This window comes from Columba livia, chromosome 25 (genome assembly GCF_036013475.1).
Source record: "Columba livia isolate bColLiv1 breed racing homer chromosome 25, bColLiv1.pat.W.v2, whole genome shotgun sequence".
Lineage (NCBI taxonomy): Eukaryota > Metazoa > Chordata > Aves > Columbiformes > Columbidae > Columba > Columba livia.
The window spans coordinates 2785170-2809676 of NC_088626.1; the positions used below are offsets into that span (position 1 = coordinate 2785170).

A 24507-nucleotide genomic window follows, 5' to 3' on the forward strand; every position below is an offset into this window, starting at 1 on the left:
GATGATCTTAAAGGTCTTTTCCAACCTAAGTGGTTCTATGATTCTATGAAATAATGCAGATTTCATTTAGTGCAAGAAGAATTTCTCCAGATTCCCCCCTTGAGGAGCTGGTGTGTTATGGTTAAAAACTCCTCAGTGTTTGGGAGATATTTGAGGGGAGGGAAATGCTGCGCTAGCCACAGAATGTGGTGTTGTGTTAGTATACACTTCACTCCTCTAAATCATCGTTCCTGGGTTGGTTAACATGAAAATAGGACAGAAGCCGCATTCAACATTGATCAGCAAGGGTTGTTACTTCCCAGCTGTCAACTCCCCGCCATATAGCTTAAGACTAACACTATATATGTTCTATATAACTAAGCCTGCCTAGCCCTAGATGCTCTCCTGGCAAAGCCCGTTTTCTCTGAGTTTAAGCATGTGTGACTGATGAAGAGAAATGAAATGTGAGAAGAAATGCTGTCTCCTCAGCGTTAGTCAGCAGGGGACCTGCCACTCAGTCAGGAAACAGGACGCAGCTGCAAAAAGGCCCATTTTCCACAGCCCTGGCCAGTTCCATCAGCTGCCGAACGGAAAATCAGGTGTGTGCTGGGGCAGTGGAGGGGAAAATGCAAACCCATGTGCAAATGTGAGGAAACAAGTGCCAAATGAGCTAGTTTATGAAGCCCTCTAACACTTCTTTCCCTTTGATTTGCAACAGAGTGAAGGAGTGAGAAAGCAAGTTAAGAATCTGCAAAATCAGGTATGCGACGAGAAATTCAGGGCGGGTTTTTCTATTTGAGAACAAATCTCCCACAGAGCTCAAGTTTCTAAAATAAACCTTTAGATCAGCAGACAGATTGTTACTTCTTGGCTTATTTCTGCCGCAGGTTAAGGAGCCAAAGGTGACCCATTGGCCAACCGTCCTGCTACTGGGGTTCCTTGGTGACTGCTTAGTTATGGGTAAGGAACATTAGATCTACTTCAATATATATTTTTAATTGGGTTGAGAGAAATCAGGATGAGTCCTTCATTTCTTTTGGATATGGGAGGCATTAATTTTTTTCTAGGGTTTTTTTCTCTTTTCTGCCAAAATGTCAGGAAGAAAATGCAAGAGAGAAAGAAAACATACCCAGAAAGCTTCTATCCATCATGTACTGTGTTTTATTCAAAACAAAACAGAGCACTTCAATTATAACAAACCGTAAAAGCTCAAAGTTGTGCTCTGGTGTGGGAGTGTGTTTGGGTACGATCCTCAGCTGAAATTCAGTCCCACTTGTGACTTGTTACATCTCTTGTGCTGTGTACAAGCCCAAGCCATGATTTCAGTTAAACCCTTAGGAATGTTTATGTGGAATTTCTTACCCATCTCCCCGCTGCATCGTCTGCAGGTTCTCCTTGCTTTGGGAGACAGATGATTGTATTAACAGGACCACTTTTAATTATATCTGGGAATCTACCCCTTATAGAGCTAATCATTACAGTGATAAACTAAGCCAGCAGCAACAGCAGCCTGTCCGTATAGCTGCTCTGAGTCAATTTGCTCCATACTAAAGATAATTTCAACCGCACGCCCAGGCCCAATCTGGAGAACGGCATTAGGCTTAGTATTGGGGAGAAAAAAGCCCTTTCCCCAAAGTCGTTCAGCTTTCTGATAAAGATCACAGGCTGGTAATTGCATTAAGTGAACCAGTGGATTTAAACGAATACCTGGCTCATGTACCACTGCAATGAGCAGAAGTTGTAAGAACTATGATTGCATTAGGCTGATAGCAAACTGATAGAAAAACTCGATGTTTTCTGTCTCCGGCTTCTCCTGTAATTGCCAGCCCAGTGTCACTTATCGCCATACAAGTGTTTGAACCTCCATACAGCTCCTGACCGCTTCGACCTTCGCCTGCAGCCAAATGAACAAAACCAAACCCGTAGCGCTAAGATTTGTATCCTGCGGGGGACCGTGATTAAAACTGTCACGAAATTTCTTGCAGGACCTTAATCTTTATGAAAAAAAGATCTCAATAGGTCTTGAGAGCATGAGCAGAGTTTCTCCGGGAGATGAAGCAGCCCCATTAGCATCACCCATCCGTGGGTTATTAAATAGGCCATTCAGACAGAAAAATACACTTGTGTTGACTGTGGTGCTTTGGCCAAAGTCATAATTAGGCTGTAATGCTCTTGCATTTCCCTTGAAGTTCTCCATGGTTGAAGGAAGTAGCTGTTTCCTTATCAAAGGAATCATGTAGAATCATGTAGATACTCAACCACACATTTCCTTTCACCCCAGAGTGGAGGACGACTTTACCTTTTCATAGAGTTAAAGTGATTTTCAGTTAAAGTGTGTGAAACAGCTTGGGAGCCTTTAAGGGGATATGTATAATGCAGTTTCTCTATTGGAAAGGCCTCATTAAGGATTGCTTCTAAAAGCACTCAAAGATACTTGCCCGACATGTACTGCATGGATAGTTTAGGGGATTTTAAGTACTGTGACATCTATACCACTGTATCTTGTAATGGTGAGAAAATCAAGGGCTACTCTGCGATTTGTTGGTGGATTTCATACAAACCAGAATCGTTTCACCCTATTTGTTTAAGCTTACTTGTAGCACTGAGCATAGAAGTTATTGTTGAAATCAGTGCGTGGAACAGAGGTAGGAAAAATGGAAATGTTGCTTTTTCTCTTGATTATGCACTTTTGGAGGAAATCGAGGACGTCTCGGAGCTTCCTGTGTGTGTTATTTCACCCTGATGGCTCAAGTCAGGGAAAGAATCCTTAGTAGCTTCAGGAATGGCCCTGAGCAGTGTTCAGCTATGCTGGCCCATGGTCTGGGCTTAAGCGAAAGCTGCACCTTTTGTCTTCGCGTTTAAGACAGGCAGAGGTAGAAAACTACTGTCTCATTTCCACTGCGGCATCAGCAGAGCAGCAAGACCTCTGTCCTACCTTGGGTATTACAAAAAGGATGTGACGGGGCAGTTTGCTGATGGGATTGAGTGGACAGAAGCTGCTGAGATACTCGCCAAAACATCTGAGGACCTGGAAAGGGCTGGGAAGTTTATCCCGGAAAAAGCAGAGGCAGAATTTGCCAAATTCATGTACTTGTAATGAAATGAAACAAATGCACCAACAGGTTTTTGTTTCTTTCCTGTCATATGTCAGCTTTTCAGAATCATGGATGGTATTTTATGAGGCTCAGCATTCCTGGGACAGTTGGGATGTATCACGTCCATTGTGCAGAGGGGAGTTTGGACACAGTGACTTATCTAAGGTCAGAAAATCATGACCTGGTTAGGAAAATACAATCCTGATCCAGTACGTCAAATAATTCATTCCTCTCCTCACCTGGCAGGTTCACAATAAAGGACTGTGCGCTTTAGCAGAGGAAGGACCTATAACCACGTTACTAAGACAGACGGACGTAGCCCTACGTAATCTGGACAGGATTTATTTTATAAAGCCAAGCAAAAACGTGCATTTCCTGCACAACTTTCCTACTGTAGATTAAAAATAACTCTACTTCTTTTAGCTGTCAGTAAATCTATTCTGACACTCAAAGTTATTACTTAGAGTTGCAACATTTTTCCTGTCCATCTTTAAAGCAAGGTCTGTATCAGTTAAGGACCAAATCTCAGTCCTTAGCTGAAGCTCCCAGGTTTACTTGTTTTGGGAAAAAAGAGGCGAATAGACTTGTAGCTCACATGTCACAAAGTGCACATTTCCCCCAATAATTTATTTGTTCACCTAGCAATATTTCATGTACATTCAGTTTTGTTCAAGAAAATGACCAGCATGACTGTTCAAACATGTCGCATGATAACCAACGGGCCTTTAAAAAGAGCACATAGAGAATTCAATGGCATCAGATACCAGGTTCCGAAAACGCAGTGCCCATTTCAAGAAATGCCTTTAAAAACCACTGGCAGCCAGATTTGTCCAACATGCAGACAGAAGCAAAATAAAGCAGTTTTGCAACCAAAGACCAGCAAAGCAAATAAAAGCCCGAACCGGCTTGTGTACAATTCCCACAGTCGTTATGTCAGGAAGTAGAACTGAGTATTCAGCGATATTCTGCAAGGGTTTGTATCACAAAACAACGATCGTGAGCTGAGTGGAATTGCCTTTTGAGTGGGAAACTGCTGAAATGCTGCATGGATTTGTTTTCTTACTGCAGAAAACAATTTGAAAGGGCCGAGGTTTTGCAGATCATAGAAGAAATTTGGATCGATACCAGCGGGTCTTGTCATCCAGCCCGAGACAATCAGGACTGGAAAATCAGCTTTGCTTTTCAATATTAACACTTAGATGTTTTCAAATGTGAAGAAGATCTTAATGTCATTGTGGTGCTGAATGGGGATATTTCTCAGCCTGGGTTTTAGCTCAGTATAACAAACAATAATCTGCATTAACTAAATCTTCGAGCCCGTTGTGGAACTGAAAGATGTGTTATTTCTTACGTGATAGCTGCTTGCAATATGTAGTTCTCCTCTTTAGCAATTCATTTCCCCTTAGCTCACGCTTGCTATTCTCTGTCAGTATGAGAAATATGCAGCATGCTTTGTGTAGAAGGCATGACATTTCACTCAAATCCCTAATACAAATGCTTAATCTCCTCCTGAGAAATAAATGATTCAATTACATTTATCAAGCTGGGTGGAAGATCTTTGTTTTAATGCACCACAATCTATCTCTGTAGCGCCTTGGATTTTCATAATACTGTCATATATTAAAGAGTCTGCTTGGGAATACTTTCAAAAAGGAGTTGATGATGCTTATGGATTAGCTCCCTTTTCCAGATGGAGAAAGTTTAGTTTACTTATGTGCAGTGATAGGAAAAGACAGGATTAGTCTGGCCAGACGGTTTAACCTTCTCCCTGTCATAATTAGGCAAGAAACAGAATAAATATTGGATGGATTCTTTCATAGAAAGTGCTGACTGACTCCTGGGCTTCTTGGGAAATAAACTGAAGGGTGATACACTGGTGAGACTCCGCGGAGCAGGCGGCTGAGAGCAGGTACGAGCAATGCGAGGGGTTTTCAGCCTCGTCTTGCTTAACCAAACCATGTTAAGACAGGAAAGAGGGTGAGGGTATCTCTGAGCAGGATGTGGAGTTAATTACCAAGCACAGATTCAACGTGGGACAGCTGAAATCTTCCCTGAGCGAATCACCGATTCACTTTGTGCCTTGGTAGATTTACCTTAAAATGGAGATCCTAATCAAAACCCCGTTCGACATGAGCATTAGTTAACACGCGGCCAACAGGCACACCTAGAACTGAGCGGCTTCCACTTCAGTAAAGCAATAAGGTCTTTTTTAACTGACTTCGATCATCAGTATATGATGCTCCAGTCTGTCATTACCTTTCAGAAAATTGAACAAGTCAGGCAGGGAAATTTTGCAAGAAGACTGAAGAGGCTTTGTGAAATCCATTTGCTGAGCCTGATGAAGAGAAGAGCAAGAAATATTCTTAGCTTAATCTTTCCTCTTTTCAATGCCATGGATGTTCAGGACATTAGAGACTGGCAAAGGAAAATATTCTTTTACACAATGTATAATTTCTCCTTGGACTTGGCAGAGCAAAATTAAAAAAATAGAGGAGACATTTATTTGGATAATAGGCAGATCTTAAGTATTTGGATTTTGAATAACCTTGGGGAGTACATGAAGCCTCAAAACCAGAAGACAGTAAGTCTGAATGAACATTAACTGTGGAAACTGGAATACTGAACTTTCCTTGTCTACGAGGAAGAGAGATGAGTGATCTGCTTGGCCTCAGCCTGTGAAAATGGAAAGTCATCTATATGGTGCTGACACCTCCCAGCTCCCTGCAGCAGAGACTCGAGATGGAAATCTTGGCTGAAAACACAGAACAGAGAGGACGGTGGGATGTCATACTCGTCCCTCAAGCATTTCGGTCAGGACACAGCAGTGGGCAGGTCAGTGTGGGCCAGTGGATGCGGCTTGGAGGGGAAAATCACAGCACTCCACTGTGTTCTTGTTCCCATCTGGCCAGCGCCTGCTCTCTTCTGTGCCCCTGCGGTATTTCAGATGGCAGCACCCTGATCGCAGAAGGGTTTTACGTGCTGTGATAGGGGGCAAGCCAGTGGGGAACCTCTTGTTCTGCTGGTGCTTTTTCGACAGACAAATACATTCAACCTCTGTGGCTTCAGCTCTTGTACCAGTGCCAAGTTCATTGAAATAACACAAAAATATGGGCTGCTTAAATCTACGCTATTTTTCTCCTTTTTTTTTCTTCCAGAAGTTCCTTCTATGGTTTCTGACATTCATCAGCCCAAATGTCCGTCAAGATGACGAGTGCCTCTGACCCTGCTTGCAGCAAGGGAACGGGGCAGTTTTCATGTAGAAATTCTCCGAGTGAGCCAAATAAATTGTGTGTGTGTTTTTGCTGGCGTGTGTGAGAGCAGCAGAGGGGTGGCTGGGACCAGGCTGGCCCGACGCTGAGCTCTGAGCGCTTCTGGACAGGGAGACAGGGACAAAAGGACAAAGACGTTTCTAAGTGTTCACTGAAGTTACTGAACTCTTCCCACACAAACAGATCAACTTTGCACCGAAATATCTATTCACCTGTGTGCATGGGTATGAGTGTGCATGCACAAGAAGGAACTCAGAGAGCCTTTTCCAGGGCAGCTGCTTTACTCTCGTTAAGTAAATGAATCTCTCTCCAAATCTAACAGGGACGTTTTCTCACCAGTGGCACTAGTCTTGATGCACTGACAGCCCAGTGGTTCAAAAAGTCACGAAACACAACAGCTCGTGGGACTGTCATTTGGCATAAAGCATTTGTACACTGTGAAACACAACCGATCACCAGCCTGTGCTGCCTCCAAGCGCTGTGGCACGTTCATGGCTACAATCACAATCATGTGTTACAGGTCAGGAAAGGGACAAGGGTGGCTGCCGAATGCCACTGATCCTGAATCTGCCTTCTGCTTCATAATAAATGGCAATAGTGCAAAAGTTGGCTTAGGTTTACGGGCTGTTAGTGGCTCCTGTGGGCCAGTAAAGCACCAGGGGATCAGTGGTAGCATGTAGAGAAATTCACTCCGATTCATCATTCCAGCCTCCGTCTCTCCCAAGCAGGAGTGCTGTGCCACAGAGGTGACTCTCCATGTCTATCCTTATTTATCTTACAGATTCATATCATTCTGTTAAGTCAGAATTGCTCTGGAATTAAAGGACTAATTCACCAGTGTGTAGCTCCACAACCCCTTGCCTGACACCACGAGACCTCAACAAATCTAAAATGACTGGAGAGAGCCTCTGTAAATCTCGCAGCTCCAAAGGAGAGATGGCACAAATGACCTCATGGGCATGAGTTATAAATAAGTATCCAAAGAGGGTTGGGCAGCAAGTGTTTGCAGTGAAGTTTTAAAATCTTGATAGTCCTGCTCGATTTAATGGGTGTTTTTCAAAATGTTTCAGAGTTCAGGTTCTGTTCAAATAAATGTCCCACGTATTCGAACCCCATGAGACTGAAACCTTGGCCACGAGTCTCATGTGACTTTCTTATGAGATTTCCAGCTTTTCTGCTTCTAGTCTTGGCTTGAAGTACCATGAGAATGTTTTTTTCATGGTATTTCAACACTTCTAGTTTCAAATTCTAGACTTTTTGGAAAAACCCTAAGAAAAGCTTTAAGGGGTAGGCTGGGTTTCTTATTTAAACTAAAAATGGGACAATGCTACAGATCTGCTGTCCAGTAATGTGTGGGTTTTGGAAATAAATAAGGGGTAGGGCCCAGGGATTTGATTTGAATTCTCCTCTAATTTTAACCTGCTTAGGACATTCTGTATCTTTCTTATGCAGCATTGGTATGGGAGAACAAATAACCATTTGCTTCAGCTAATGAGCTGAGCTGCTTTTCCAAGCACAACAACAGGTAGACGGTGCCATTCCCTGTGCAAAGCAATAGTATCGCAAGAAGGTCCAAGGATCAGATTTTACTTTCGCAGATTGTCTGATAATGTTGTAGCTGCAAATACGTTTGCGGGAGGAAAGAAATCTCATTCACGCATAAATAAAAGACACAGAAGACTGAAATTCTCTTGACATTGGGGACTTCGTACCCAATGAGAGATGAATAAAGAGTGATTCCTCATCAATAATACCAAGGTGTCCTTTCAAGGCCCTATCCGTTAAAAACCAGCCTTATCTTAAGCCCTTTCTCTTCAAGCCAGGAGATATTCAGCACAGACCTGACATTGAGACATGAGCGAAGGCTTATGTGTTGTTTCAAGACGCTGCATTCTTACTTGGCAGGCTCAGGAAGAGTTATGTCAAGAGCTGCTTATTTCTAATATTGTACAGAGAATTCCTCCCACTATTTCTTCCAGATGCTAAGCAGCCCATTTATTTATTTATTTGGATTAGCTATACCAAAATATAACATGCTTCCAAATGCTTTTCTCCCAAATTCCCAAAGGGTGGCCCTTTCTCATGGGAGATGGATGTCCTGAAGTCATTTAATGTGCTAAACCCCCACTGCTCAAAATGAGGGTAAAGTTCCTGACAAATGGACCTCTTTGAGCCTTATTTGATGCTGGCTTCTCTAGCTTTGAATTTAATCAGACCCGCATCAAAGCGCAGAGACCATCCAAACAAACCCAGGACGCATGCAGGTTTTCACTTGGTGTTGTTTGGAGGTTCGGGAGGCTGGTTGTACAAACAAGAGAAGTTCTGGTTGGTCTCAGAAGCCGGGGGGAGTGCAGTGGAGTTCACTGAAATCCACAGCACAAAGGGGAGCTTAGAGTGACTCCAAGCAGGGCAAGAGCCGAGAGAGTGATTTTGTTATGCCCTGTGAGCTGAAGTTGCTGCTTTTCCAGACAGGTCAAGGACAAGCGGCCCTGTGGGCATTACAGAAGAACAAATCCCCACCCGATGCAGCCCAGGAATGAGGACCAACAAGCCTGCCCAGCTGAAGATGCAAATCCAAAGAGCTGCCTGTTCCCTTCGACAAGGCGTGCAGGACCTGACCAAGCTCCCGCTGGACATGAGCAAAAGAGGCAAGACATGGTAGGAAAACATTCTTGTCCACTGTCCCTAAATGAAAAGTAGGTAGAGATCTGTAAACACTGTCCCAAGACCCCAGCCTCCCAACCTTAGCTCTCCTGGACAGAATCACAAAATGGTTTTAAACGTGGAGCTGTCTGAAAGCGTCCATGCGGAAATCAGCATGGGGTCTATGCAGTTTGCACTTTCCCCTTCCGTTGCACCTAAATTAGAGCAGTAGGAACTTTGAAACAGGGGAATACAGTGAGAAATAAAGCCTTTAACTGTCAGGCAAATGACTTGCAGAGGCCAGTTTCTTGGAAGACCGTAGGGTGCTCACCATCCACTGACATCTTTAAGGGGCATCGTTCAGGCTACCAGCACTCAGAGACATCCCACCTCCACAGCCTGGCCCTGTTGGACACTACTCTGTTTGCTTCACCCAGATCCCTTCAACTGTTGTAGCATCTTGTCCTGCTTCCCAATCAAAAGAGCAACATCCCGTTAGCAGAGCCACGAGCTGGCCAGCTGGACGCACTCGGTCCTTTAGACGTCCTCCCCGCTTTCACTGAGGGAGATGGTGTGGATTTTAATCGTTGGCACTTTACAGTTTTCATGGCCAAGGTTCCCTGAAGTGCCTGCACAGCAGCATTCCTGGAGGAAACCTTTACTTTTCACTTTGGCAGCAGTACAGTCTTTAGAAACGGCGGTTTTGGCAGGCATGCTTTGCACGGCGGAGAAGATCTTCCATTCGCAGACCCCGTCCGACTTGGAAATCTTATAGAAGGTTTCTCCCGAGCCGACGGGGATCCGGACGACGCCTCTGCTGCTCTCCATACTTGGGCTGGCGGGATGGTTGAGGTTGAAACTTGGGGACTGCTTCTTCGCCGCTTGCTTCCTTGGGAGGCACTGCACTCTCAGGACGTTTTGGAACGCTTTCTTAAACTCTTGACTCGAGCACGGATAGATTATGGGGTTGATGCAGCTGTTTAGGTATCCAAGCCAAAATGTTATTTTAAAAAGTGTGTCCGGGGGTTTGACTGCAGGAAAGAAAGAACCTAAAATGGAAAATACACAGAGTGTTAAGGCAGGGGCAGTGAGAAATTGCAGGTAACCAAAGAAACTTAAACACTGGGAAAAATAAATAAGAATCTGTTCTGTCTTGGAAAATTTATGACTCAAAGCCCAACTCCTGTAGGAACGAGTCTTGCAGAATATATGGTGTTGTAAGATTACATGGATATTCTATCAGAGATGGATTCAAGACATCTAGTTTATTACACAAGTGTTGTATTCTCATTTGCATCCAGAGAGGCAACCATAGGACTGGTATCAAGTGGGAGAGGCAAATTGCCTCCAGGACATCCAATTCAAGATTAGTGAGCCAAAGAACAGTATCGGGGGCTCATTTGCCTTGAATCCTTTAGAAAATGTAACTTTCCACGTGTTCTGTCTCATAGAATGCACCTAAAATTCAGAGGATTGAAAGGAAAGGTTCCTTCTTATGTGAATGAACACTGGAGAGGGTCTCACATGCAGCCATTATAGATATATATATATATATATATCTATAAACCGATATACAGTTGCAAGCTTACCCCCCAGAAATTATTCCAAGAGCAAGAACTTGGATGGCTACTTAGTAAGGCAAGTCCTATGGGACTTTTTATTCTGTAGAAGGCAGGATAATATTCAAAACATTTGAAATCTTTTGCTGAAGATAATTCAGCATATCAATGACAGAGCCATAAATTGTGCATTTATTAGTACAGTCAACTACAAGTGACCATGAGAATTGAAAATTAAATAGCGTTACTAATATCCTTTTAAAAAATAGATTATGGTATGTGTTAACATAGGATTTAATGATGAGTTATCTGCTGATTTATAATCTTGGCAACATTGTTCCTAATGCCAAACCTTTGGGTTTTTAACTATGTCTTGATCTCCTTACTGCTTTTATAAGCAAGTTTTTAAATGATTTGAATAGGATGTCAGTAAATGCTGAAGAGATTTACTCATGGGGAGGTTTATTATAAAACTATAGAGACATATGTAAGATGTCAAAGAGTCAACAGTGATGCTTATGGAGAATTCTTTGAAATCTGTTGTTTTTCTTGAATGACACTGGAAAGTGGCCATTGTAACAAGATCCCCTCATTCTCTTATTTGGCACTTCTCGTTGCTTAAAAATCAAATCAATATTGGCTCAATGTGAATGAACTAGAAACCTAAAGTCTGTGTGATGTTGGGGTGGACAGGAGTGACAACAGCAATTCTAAGACCAATTAGTCTAGAACCAGAGAAAGAGAAACATATTTTCTGTATCCTGTGAAGGAAAAGGGCTGTTTCTTGCCCCCTTTAAACAAAAGAAAAGTGTTCCTATCAGACCAGTGTCAGTAATTAGTTAGGGCACAGGAAGAAAAATGATTTCCCAGAAAACATAATTGGCTTGTTTTGGGCTTTATAGTCGGGTTTGTAATAAACAGAACTTTCAGCGCTGACAAATGTTCGTCTTCCTGCTTCACCCCAGAAAAATCTGAAGCATCTGCCTGTTGAAAGAAACACTGTGGAGGCTTCGGGCATCAATGTGTTCGTCATCCTCTGCATTTCGACTGCATCTGTGAGCAGCTCCTCGGCTTCACAGGGATCGATCTGTTCCCTGCACCTCCCCTGACTTAGGAAAAGCTAATAATGCAATTAGAGGGTGTTCTAATTTAATTCTGAGAGCTGCCAAACACCGCTTTTAATCTTTTTCTTCCTATTTTCATCAAACAAAGCTACAGCAAGTGCAGCAAATGCTTTCAAGCGGCAGAAGCCAGAAAGAAATTCTCAGGGTGTTTTTGCCTGTGTGAGAACGTATCAAAATACGAACCAGAGACACAAATAGTGCAGGGTGATTAATGACCTGCTCATTCTGCTCAACATGGTCTCTGCTGCGAAATGCGGAGCGATGTCGTCTTGCCGCGGCACCGTTGAGTGGAGCCAATGGGCCCAGAGGATCCATCAGCGAAGAACTGGGGGGTGTGGGAGGGTGAGATGCCTTCCAGTTATCTCAGGTTGGGGAGAGGTCCCCTAAGACACCCAAAGGTGGTGCAGAATGTGCAAAACGTGCCACAGGAGTTTGGTCTTTGTGTTGGAGCAGCTGAACCTCCGATTCCAACCCCAATCACAACCTGGTATCATGAACAGGTCTCGCTGCCTCTGGGATTTCTCCTCCATTGCTCCAAGCTACCCAGGTAGAGCAGCTTTGCTACCAGTTTCAATATCAACCAGCTTTTAAGACCAAAAATGTTTTGCTAAAGAAAGCAAATGCTGTTTTGCAGTTAAGCATGAGCGAGCTGGCATATCCACACAACTAAAATGTTTCTCAGCAAATTAATGCTGCTTTCCTTGAGTGAAAAACAACAAAACAATGTTCTCAAAGAACTTGCTGGCTGAAGTCGTTGGCGGATGAAAAATAAAGAAAGGCTTCTAAATGCTCGAATCACGCTCAATTTTTTCTCTATTTCCTCATTTAATTGCAGCGTATCTAATGCTTCCCCATTTAGTGTTGAGACAAAAGGTGAAACAAATCTCAGTGTGGGGAATCAGCTGTGAGGCTGAGTGTAAAAATGGGTAAACAATAACAATTCCTGTTTGCTGCAACTTCTGGCTCGCTTTGAACGGAATGCTCGTGCCTTGCCAAAGCCTGTTAAAAATAGAAGACAGCCAGTGCCAGAGTCTGCCTCTTGCTCTTTCTTTGGGGTGGGGATCTGCATGCTAATTTATTAATGTAACCTTTTTTGGTTCATCAGTGTAGAGCCTCGTTGCCTTGGACCAACTCACAGTGAAAAGAAAATGAAGTAGCTTTAACAGGGCACAAACTTTGCTGTTTGGAGACCCCGACACGTGCTGGCATTCACGTTTTCTTTCCAATGGTGGCTACAACTTGGGCTTTAGGACGGAAGATTTGCTCTGCTGGGTTGTGCTAGTCAGTGATGTTGCATGAGTTTAAACCAGCTAAAGCTCTGCCTAGAGGTTTTGCTACATGTTGTCCTGTGAATGGCACAATGCAAACATCAATAGGCAGCAATATTGCCTGTAGCATTTTGGAAGGGCTGAAGCCAGAACTGATGGTCAATGGACACAATACGTAACAGAGCGAGATGTAAAATCGAAGTAGAAATAATTTGGACCCTCTTCCTACTTGTGCCGACAGCTTATTCAGCTTCCATAGTGATAGAAATCAAGACCTGCCACTGATTGAGCCACTGGTTTATTGTGTAGGGTGCAGAAAGTGTTTGACCTCCCACATTTTCACTGTATAATGAACAACATCCTTCTGCATGTTGCAGAAGGTAACCGTCTGGTTACCTCTGTATTCACAAACTTTTCCTCATCGTTTCTTCTACCTGAGCATCTGGCAAAAGGGGAAGAAGATCATATTCTCCAGGTCTTTGGGGAACCGTGTCTCTCCCCACAGAATACTAAGAATTGATTCTTTTCTTCCGGGCCTTTAATATTCAGTGCTGCTGCTGGCATGATTAATATCAGGAGTTGATGTATCTGGTAGCAAGCGGGAGGAATTTTCAAACAGTGCTGCTAAGGCGGTGATAAAGTGTTTTGTTGAGTGTGCTGGACCATTGAAGCAGGCAGGGGCTGGCAGCTCAAACCATGAGTTCAAATAGAAATAAAACATAGGCTTTAAACCAAAAACAAAGAACCCGATGACTGTAATTAACCATGAGAATAAAACAACAACCAGAGTGGTGAGGTCGCGCTTTAAAGTACACAGTAAAGACTCTCTTTCCTACATAGCAGCTTGGCAGCTGCCAATTAGTCAATTTGGATGTGGACACTTGTCTATTAGCAGCCAGGACTGAGAAAACAGTTACACCTAAATCTCTAGAGCAAGCTTTTCCAATCCTCTCATTCTAGGTTAGGTGTAATCATAGATGAATAAAGTGCTGCCATCCGGGTATCCTCTGATAGACTTGGACAGTGGAAAGTTTTCTTGCTTAAAACTAATTCTCTATTCTATTCACAAGCCTTAATGTCTTCCCCAGTATATTGTCAGGAATAAAATGGTCAACAGTGGCAAAACGGATGACAGTTTAGAGGCTTCATCTTCCATTGTCTCCCTGCAGCCTGTGCTGAAGAACAGGAAAGAAAAATGCTACTTATCTTTTAATGCCTTTGAATTGTAGATTGACTAAACGATGCTTGAGTTCCTGCTACACTTTCAAAAGGCTGAGGACTCTCAGTGTCAATAGCACCATTCAATTGCTTGTTGTATGGAAATTAAAGAAAATAAAATGTACTGTTAGCCTCCTGAGATCCTTTTCCATTAGGTATTTCATCACTCCCCCCTGAAAAGATCAGGGTTGCGTTCTCTTCCCTCATCATTTATTTCCCTGTTTGTCAACTCGAAGTTTCTTCAGATCTGAGAGACACGTTTTCCATGGGCCTCCTGGTGAGTAAGTGCCAATTCAGTCACAAAGATGTAATTTGACTGCGTCATTTGTCAGAAGTTATAGAGCTGCTTGATTATAGGTTGTTTAAATACCAGCGCCGATGTCGTGCGCGGTTTCCCAGATGGACAGGGTGCAAAAACTTGTGTTACTTGTTTACTCTGTATCATCTCTGTCAGCACCATGGGAATACGCTCCCATACATTTTTATGACCCATGGACCAATTAAAATCCATCTCCGCTACGGCTCTGTTTAGATTCACTACTCTTTTTCCCTTTTTATTTTCTGTGTTACAGATTCCAGTGGGAAGACGACAGCAGTGCTTGTGCACCTTGTGAGCAGACAACAAAACGGTATTTGTTAGTGTTATTTTATATCATGTTATCAGGGCTTGAAGTGTCGTAGGGAACCACAAGCACCTATTTTAAACCTTGCACAGGAATCAAACAAAAATCCTACCCTGTCTTGCCTCCGACACGTAGCAAAGACTCCTCTGGAATCACAGCGAACTGGAAACAGGGATAGTGATTTATGGAGAGGCAAAGCTTAAAACTCAAGTCCTGGGATCTGCCCAAAAGGGGTCAAACTAGAGGGCAGCAGCTATTCCAGAGCAATCGCCCTAAAAACCCGGAGGGGGAAGCACAGAGGAGCACTGATGTGCCCACACACATTCACTCCGTACAGGGGCAGTCCGGGTCTCTCGTGAGGCAGTTTGCTCTACAAACATTGAGAAATGTGTCACAACTTGTGTTCCCAGGCTCAATTTTAGCTCTGAACTTTATTCCATAAGACTGGCATTCTATACTGCATCTCGAGTCAAACACAAACCACCCCCGGAAAGTATATTTTTATATATATGTATATACATATAACTATATTTGTGTGTGTGTTGCTGCAGACATGCAATAGCTCCACCCTGTACATATATGCTCTCCCAGCACGTCTCACCCTGCTGCTCCTTATGGAAAGTTATGTTCTATGGGAACAATAATGGGACCAAAGAACCCTTGAAGAGTAGGAAACGCTTCTGGGTTTTGTGCTATCAGATTAATGCAACAGTTCATAGATGTGAGGAAGGGTAAAGCCTGCATCTGGCAAGTCTTGCACATTCACAGCTGTGCCTGTCCCAGGCCTGGAATATTGTGGCTGATCCTGGGGGAAAATGAGAGTGACTTTGTGCCTAGATATCCCTGACCTGTAATAAACAGACATAGAAAGAGGAGCGAGAGCGTGTTTCTCTTCACAAGGGCCTGAGTTCAGATCTCTGGGGCATCAGGAGGGTGCGGGTGTTTGGACACAGGTGAGAGGTGAAAAGGACAAACAGCAGCAATGGGTCCGTCTGGGAACAGTGCTCTGATTACTTGGATTTTTTCAGACCTAATTTATGCTCTGTTTCACATTGTACCCACTTATGATGGATGATATTTCTGGCAAAGAGCAAACATCTCAGCAAGCAACTATTTCCAGATTCACTGTAGGCAGCTGCAGATTTAGAAAGCCGATAAAAACCCATGGGAAGGTAAACTGAGGTTTTGTTACCCGTGTAAACTCAAATAATCACATTGTTTTACAAATCAACTTAATTGTCATTGAAATCCCAGCTTCCCTGCTGTTGCTGCCGTGGAATCAGTCTGGATGTCGTTGCTCACATTTTTAAGATATTTGCTATTCATCCCAAAGCCTTGGAATCATGCGCTTATAGCCAAATCTTAGCTTTCCTTTAACCTTGTGACCTCCTGAGATGTTGTATCAGTGGCATAGACAAACCCCCACATTTGATTTTCCTGGTTTACCTCTAGTGAAAGCAGAGTCATTCCCTTTGGACTCCATTTAAAAAATAACCACAAAACAGTCATTAGAAACCAGCTGCAGATGGGCAAATAGACAGGATTAGTGGATTCCCTTGACAGTGTTTGTGTCAATTCACAAGACTAATTTACTACTCCAAATACAAATACCCTCCAGCGTATCCTGTTTCCTTCTCTCTTTATCAGGAGAATGATTGACCAATGCCAACATCCTTCCCCTCCCTTGCCCAGTTTAGTTGTCTGATTTTTGTCCCGTGTCATCCTGGCTCAGACTTTCCCTCTTTTCTTCTTTCTACTTCTCAGATTAACATCTACAACCGGCCAGATTTAAGCCAGTTTGCCATAGCACGCTCTGTGTGTTTATTTCCTTCCGAGCTTTTGTTAAAACGAACCATCAATCCCAACTTAGGACCATTTTTGTCACACCCAAATCCTTTTTCTTTCTTTTTTTTTTTTCCCATCAGTTTTGTGCATGTTTCACCTCAAAATGATCTCCAAGCACTGTCATCTATGTTGTTGAAAATAAATCTCCTGAAAGTTTCCCAGTACAGGAAAAGGTCTGCTCTGTCCTTTGGCACCGGTTTCCAAGGGGGCGTTGAGGGTGAGGTTACATCACTATGGACTTGCACTGCATTTTCAGACTCCTCTAGCTCTGAATATTTCTTTCTACATCTCCCCATATCCCTTTCTAGCAATCGCAAACAAAAACCAGAAATGGAAGAAACACACTATGTGGCAACAAAGTGCCAGGGCCTAATGAGTCTTAATTACCCAGATGAGCCTCACCTGTGGCTTCTACCCACAAACCCTCTGCAGTTTGGCCCAGGAGCTGTAGATAAACTCAGGCCCTTCTTTTTAATCCTCTTTGGGTGATGCAGGTAAGCTCGGGTTTGTTTTCTCCTGTTTCTGTGTTGTGTTTGTCTGGTGGTTACTGGATTATCAGCTGAACCTGGTCCAGATGCCACCTCCATCACTTGCTAATTCTCTTGGCTAGATCCTAGATTTTAATTTGTTCAGCAAAGCAGTGGGTTCTTGTTCATGTAAAAGAGCGCATGGGGCGTAATCCCCTGTTCGTGACACCTACTTTGCACTCCTCCTAAGGATCTGAACTGAGTGCTTTAGTGCAGTTATGTTTTGAGAAAGAAGCCAAGCATGAGGTGACCCAAGTGTCAAGGTCAGCACTTAGAAGCTTTTAGAGCTGTTCTCGCCATGCAATTAACATGAAAGCTTGTAAAATGGGCAAGTTCAAGGGATTCATAAGCAGTTGGTTGATTAGGTGCCACGAAAGAAAAATAAGAGAGAAAGGAAATGATGCAACACGTGTAGAAGATGATACATGGAGTAAAATCTCTAAAGTGGACAGAGAGACGTCCTCTCTATTGAAAGAGGCAAGTAATCTATTCAGAAGTTTAACATTTCTTCCTGCTGAATATAACCCCCGTCTGCTTATAGAAAGGTGGATGCCTAGTGTAGAATAAGGAAAGTTTGGACACGTGAACCCAAACTATTCTATGATTCTATCTGAAGATCTTCTGCTTGGGAAGGAAATGTAGAGAGCGAGGAGTGGAGCCACTGGTCACCTCTATAGAGGGCGAGGAAGTGCATGTAGAAACGAAAACCTGACTTCTCCCAAGGGAATTAGGCTGTTTAACACACTGCCATTTTACAGAAGCTTTTTGACGTGTAGGTTTGCACTCCAGCATGCAGAGAAAACCCGAATCTTAACATCATTTTCTTTATGCAACAGGATTATCATTCCCTGGCTTACTCTACAAACGTCAAAGCCAAGCGAGAAGAAGGTGGATTGGACTTTTGGACTAAAAGGCTTTGCAGAAACCCTTTGCTTGGAATGAAACCCCTGAATTGAGAAGGTAAGAAAGACATAACTTACACAGGTTGTAACTGGCAACTTTACACACCAGTTCCAATTAAGTTGTTGTCTTATGGCAGGGATACTCAAACTGATTCTCCAGTTATTTGCAGCAACATCTACTGATACGGGTATCTTGATTTCATGCCTTTCTTGATATCCTACTATCACTCTTGTCCTTCCCATACCTACACCCCGAAAGTTTCTACCCTCATTTCATTTGTTGTGCACTTTAACGAGCCTGGTGTTTCTTGTTTACAATTAGTTCTTGGCTGGTAGAGTTGATGTTAATAGATCTGGGGATCTTGAAGGTGAAGTAGATCACAGTAAAATAAACTGAAGTTTTGGGAACATCAGCTGCGTAGAGTGGCAACACCCGCCAGCTGTCTGAAGTGGTTTGTGTAGCACAATTTCAGAATGTGTGTCTCACGGTCCTGCCTTCACTTGTCTGCAGAACAGCTCTGGAAATGGTTCCTGCCTTTTAGAAAGTGTTCTGCACGTAGGTCAGAGAGGTTCTCCTGCCCCTCTGCTCTGCCCTGGGGAGACCACACCTGGAATATTGTGTCCAGCTGTGGCCCCTCAGTTCCAGCAGGACAGGGAACTGCTGGAGAGAGTCCAGCGCAGGGCAACAAAGATGCTGAAGGGAGTGGAGCATCTCCCGGGTGAGGAAAGGCTGAGGGAGCTGGGGCTCTGGAGCTGGACAAGAGGAGACTGAGGGGGGACTCATTCATGTTTCCAGATATCTAAAGGGGGAGTGTCAGGAGGATGGACCCAGGCTCTTCTTGGTGACAACCAGTGATAGGACAAGGGGTAATGGGTGCAAACTGGAACACAGGAGGTTCCACTTAAATTTGAGAAGAAACTTGTTCCCGGTGAGGGTGGCAGAGCCTGGCCCAGGCTGCCCAGGGGGGTTGTGGAGTCTCCTTCTGTGCAGACATTCCAACCTGCCTGGACACCTTCCTGTGTAACCTCATCTGGGTGTTCCTGCTCCATGGGGGGATTGCACTGGATGAGCTTGCCAGGGCCCTTCCAACCCCTGACATTCTCGGATTCTGTGAGTGCCATGTGCAATCATCTCTGGGTGGGACAGTCGTCCTCAAGACGTGTTTCCTTGTTTTTTTTGGGCCACTTGTCTGTTTAATATTTTTTTTTGTCTTGAAACAAAAGCAACAAATAGGTTCTGAAAGGCTTATTAGATGCTTTAAAAATAACGTAGTAACCCCGCAAAGACAGCAAAACTAACCTCAAGAAACTTTCCTTCTAAGGGATCAAAGAAAGATGCAAAGCGAGCCTCGAGTCCAGAAAATTTCTTAAATCCAAAGCAAATTAATTAATAACAGCTCTGTGTGGGCAAAGCCGTTTGCAGATGAAAAGAAGTGTGTTTAGTGTGTCCTCGCAAACCCTTTTTGGGTATGTTTCAGACATCTTGGCAACCAGCATTCCAACGTGCTGAGATCCTGGATGGCACGAGCCAGACCTTGCAGGGCTCCTCCTCGTCCAACACCCGCATCTCTCATCCTGTCGCTTCCCAGTATCGACCAGCAGAAAACATTCTCTACTTTTGCTTTTATCACATGGCAACTTTAGTGGCAGGTTTTTGGGAAGCAGCCTTGTAATCCGGGGAAATCCAGCAGAGGTTAATTGGAAAAGGAACGGCTTTTATAAGCTTTGTGTTCAGGTAAGGCTGGTTTTTCTTAGTTGTACCTGTTGTTCTGCTACGAGCTAAAACTTGAACACAATCTTTATTTTTCCTATATAGCACAAGCCCTTTCCGTAAGACAAGCTACTGAAATTGAACAAATCAGGGATTTATGGTTGTGTGTTTCAAAAACTAATATTTAGCACGGCTGGTGCAGAGCAAAGTTCAGTGTGATGTGCCACGTACCTCACCCTCAGCTCTAGCTATGAAATTAGTATTCTGCTTTTAGATCCTGAAATTGCACCAAAGGTGCCTGAACAAGGTTTAATTAAAATTCTAATTACTTCTTTATATTTCACTGATAGCAAAGCAGAACAAATCCCTGACTTCTCTCCCCTTTAGAATGACAACTGGTGAATACATATTCGTATTCAGCGTGATGGTTGAAACCAGTGTGTGACTTAGTGGGTTTCCACAAGAGATACAAGCCAGAGAAGTATAAAATTAGTTTGAATGATCCTCACTGCTGTCTCTTGACTGGTCATACAATTAATTAAAAAAATATACCCATTTCATTTGGAATATGCTACCTCACAGTGTGAATTTCCTGATAGAAAGCTGATATTTTCCCCTTATAGAGGGAATTAATAGGTGCTGAGCACTCCAGGAGGTCTGGCCACAGCTGCTTTGACCCTGCATGCATTTATATCTCGAGCTTTAATATATTTATATCACCTGAAGAATTGGTTGCAAACTCAGATATAAGCACACACACATCTAGATATATTGTTCCTATAGCAGAGTTGGTCAGAAATAACAGTCGTGGTTCTGAAAGAGTATTTTCTGTATGGAAAGAAGAATACTCAATCCTGCCAATCATTTTCAGAATTTTACGCTTCTCTTTGAACCAAAGATGTTTTGTTTCATTTAAGACTGTCATTTTTTTACATTCCCCGCTTTGTGATGGTGTTTTGATGCTGACAGCTTTCCAATAGGGAATTAGGCCCTCAGAGCTTTTCTAGCAGCATCACAGTACACAAGCATTGCCCTCTCTCCAGGGAAGGTGCTGAGAAAGGTTTTGCTTTACTTACCAAGAGGCATTACTACAAAAAATGGAAGCCAGCACAGAACGAAGCATCCCACAACTATCCCCAGGGTCTTGGCCGCTTTCTTTTCCCTGGAGAACTTGAGGAGACGCACTGAGAAATGATGTTTGCTCTTGGGGTTGGACGCCGACCCGCTCGCTCCAGGAGCGTTTTTGCGATGGATCCGTAGGGTCACTTGTTCTGAATGAGATCTCTCCGTCTTCAGCCCAGAACTCAGACCTTTGTTTTCCCTTTTGGCCACCACGTACACCCGGCAATACATCACCAAGATAATGGTCAGGGGGAGGTAGAAGGAGCCCAGGGCGGAGAACAACACGTAGCCGGGCTCCTCGGTGATCTGACAGATGGTCTCGTCTTCTGGCGCCGGTTCCTTCCAGCCAAAAAGAGGCCCGATGGAGATCACCAGTGACAAAGCCCAAACGCACAGTAACGCCAGGAGGCCCCTCTTCTCTGTCACTATGCTCGGGTATCTCAGCGGGTAGCTCACCCCGATGTATCTGTCTATCGAGATGATACACAGGCTCATGATGGACGCGGTGCAGCAAAGGACGTCAACAGCTGCCCAGATGTTGCAGAAGATCCTCCCAAAGGCCCAGTAGCCCAAAATCTCCATAGTAGCTGAGAAGGGCAGAACAGTGGAAGTCAAGAGGAGGTCAGCTACAGCCAGGTTAATTATATAATAGTGGGTAACGCTCTGGAGATGTCTGTGGCAGGCTACAGAGAGGATAACCAGAATATTACCCAAAACCCCAAAAACTATCAGCCCCCCTAGAATAACCCCCAGTAAAATGGCTTTGGAAATGTTCACAGGCCCCACGGAGTGGGTGCAGTTGGAGCAGTCGGAGGAGTTTCCAGGGAGGAAAGCCATGGCGAGGAGCTGAGGAAGTTCATGCGCGGCTCTTGTGCTTCGCTCCCTTTTCAGGTAGAAAGAGTGGTGAGATCAGTTCTCAGAAGGTTCTACTGGCAACATTTGCCTGGCTTTGCTGGGGAAAAGAGTTTTTAAGAACGTCTTAGAAGCGCAGCACCAGGAACAATGGGAAGGATCTAGAAACATATTAGAAAATCTGCCTTTCTCCCCAAGTTTTTACTGTTATAGCACAGTTAATAACCACCATTTCCAAGACAGATTTGACTCCTTCTGCATTTTTTTGGGTGCAGAAGTGAGGCTATGCAAAACTGAGGCTACTTATCCTACTTGGCAGGATTACATGATGAGAAGTAAAGGAACTGCAGGTTAAAATCATTTCTGCCTTTTTGGCAAGATTTGAGATTTTAATAATATATATATATATATTCCAAAGGGTCTCAAATTTAGGTTTCTCCCAAGAGGAAATCACGGCTGCTTTTAATTACCTTGTGTTAGTCCTGATTGTGCCTTATAACTGTCTTAGAAACTAACGAGGTGGAGGCGGCTGCTGCTGTGTCTGCTCAGCAATGTCACTTGAGGGTCTGAAGTGTCAATTATAGCTTCTCCATCTATTTTCTAACATCCAGCTGTGGAGCAGTTGTCACTGGGGCTCTTGGACTGCGAATTCGAGGTGGTTTACATCAACTTCTGGCTCGTTCTGAAGGGGAGAATGAGGTTTGCCGTGTCAATGCTGCACGTTGTTGAGCTCTTTGGAGATCGTCACCCCCCTGAAGGAGACAAAGAGACAAACAATATGATTCCCAGAAGCAGCGTTCACTTACTGCCATGGTTCCCATATAAGAATAGAGCAGGAGGCTATTTTAGGGAGCCTTCCTCAGGCTGGCTCCAGCCGGTGGAACTAACATTTTTCGGCTCAGTATTGTTTAACAACAACTAAGATACCAACGTGGGTTTTGTTGCCTGATTTCTCTCGCTGTGTTCTCAGCAGCCCGCTCTCCTTTAGGGACACCAATCAAAGCCAATCAGCAGTTCACCTGCTGAGACCAGTTCTAGGAGAGATAGAAACCTGCGGGATGCAATTCAGGACTCCAAACTGCGAAGGAGATTTATAAGTCCAGAATTTAGTCTAAGCTTTATTAAGTGACTCCTTCACCTACTAAACTGCCCGTTTGAGAAATCTATAGGGAAAAGCAATGCCTGCCAAGTGGAAGATGTTGCAAGGAACAAGTTTCCTACTGAGTGACACAAGGTTTCACAGTATCTGGAAGCCAAGCTCAGCCTTAGCTGACTAAATATGGAGAAAAGGTACATCAGATGGAAAAGTGAGGATAAGCCTAACTGAGATATAGGGAGCACAAAGGGGAAAGCTACAAGTGTGCGCTGAAAACCCAGCACCTAGTTGTGGATATAGTGTTCGTATCCAAAATATTGATCAGTGCTATGAAAAATAACCACTGAGACTACTCCTGTTAAATCTGAGATAAGAGTCTCTAAGCATCCTAACATGAGGTCTCTCAGATGGGTTCTTCAAGTCACACTTCACACAGACACTGAGCAGCAAGAACTGTCACACAGTTGATTCCCAAAACTGAGTTTTCCCGCAGACAAGTATGTTTATAACTCCTCTTAATCTGAACCACCCCCCAAAAGCCCGGTTCAAAAGCAGGGAGGCTGGGAGAGGGGACATAAAAAGGTATTACACTGTGGGAGTTCGCATTTTGTGCACCAAAATGAAATTGCATCTTTATATTTTCTTCCCTGCAAGAGGGAACAAGTTGAAGAATAATTCCAAGAAAGAAAAGGACGGATTTTACTAAGCACATCGATGCAAAGTGACTGTAGCATCCAGCATCTCTGTGGTCATTAGAGAGTTGATGGTGGACTAGAAAATAATAAATCATCAAACTTGATTTTTAAGCACATGATTCCCAGTAAGTCAAGCAGATGCAGCAGAAAGAACTGACAGATATTCACGCTCAAAATCAACCAGATAACCCTCAGCCTGTGGAGAGAGCTGCTTTGGGGAAGAACACACCCCGGCCCCTTGTTTGCCCCAAACCTCACTCACCTCTCCAGTCTCCAGAAGGCAGCACAGCTTCTCTGAGCATCTGGGAAGGCGATTCACAGCACAGCACAGCAGGCTCCTCTCTTCACGCAGAGACAGGACTCTGTGCCTGAAAATCCATGCTTTGCTCTCTTTATTTCCCCACTAGTATATTGATGGCTCACAGGGGCAGTGGATCCCCTGTATCCCAGGGCTGTCGGGCTGGACTCCAGCACGTCCCCAGTTGCAGAGCTCAGCTCCACACTGTCAAGGAGCAGCAGTAACTTTCCTGCTCTGCTGATGTAGCAGGCAATGTCCTTGCCATTACCGTAATCCCCTGCCAGTCCCGTATTGCTCAGAATGGAAGAGCACTCGGTCTGATGACAAGTTCTGTTTTAATGTCTTCTTTTTTTCCCCCAGTTCCTGCAGAGATCAGAAAGTAGAAGCCAGCTAATAAGCTCTTGTTTATAGTCTAACAAGTAGTTCTTGAGATATAAAAAGAGAATTGCCTGCCAGGCTAACTGAGCTTGAAGGAAATAACACGGGGAGACAGACACACTGACCATGCAATCTGCGACAAAGTGCAGCACAACTACCCGGAGACGGGGGTTTAAATATTAAATACCTCGACCAGAATGTGCTGTTAAGGTGAGGTTGATTTTTCAGTTGATTTTTCACATGGCTGGTGGTGAGCAGATGAATGTAAAAATGATGTTCTGAAGTGAAAGAACACGGCTTGGG

General features: G+C 43.8%; 2 protein-coding genes across 3 annotated transcripts in view; one reads left to right on the top strand and one right to left on the bottom strand.

The window, feature by feature from the left end:
* Positions 1-3665: 3665 nt before the first annotated feature.
* Positions 3666-24250, bottom strand: ADRA1A (adrenoceptor alpha 1A). Of its 2 annotated transcripts, none has more exons than XM_021280943.2 (4): positions 23791-24250; positions 22208-22489; positions 20840-21837; positions 3666-10035 (listed from the first exon to the last, which is right to left on the bottom strand). In XM_021280943.2, exons 3-4 carry the CDS (start codon positions 21720-21722, stop codon positions 9524-9526), a joined length of 1395 nt encoding a protein of 464 aa, XP_021136618.1. In that variant the 5' UTR covers positions 21723-21837; positions 22208-22489; positions 23791-24250; the 3' UTR covers positions 3666-9523. The 2 variants fall into 2 exon arrangements, with proteins under 2 accessions (XP_021136618.1, XP_021136620.1); XM_021280945.2 differs by having other exon boundaries at positions 20840-21472; positions 23791-24246.
* The window catches only part of LOC135576353 (uncharacterized), a 148784-nt gene continuing 133091 nt past the window's right edge, over positions 8815-24507 (top strand). The window contains exons 1-5 of the mRNA XM_065041051.1: positions 8815-9001; positions 14728-14784; positions 16932-17117; positions 17987-18110; positions 19531-19787. The gene's annotated coding sequence lies outside the window, so the exon portion shown is untranslated. The remainder of the gene's footprint in view (positions 9002-14727; positions 14785-16931; positions 17118-17986; positions 18111-19530; positions 19788-24507) is intronic.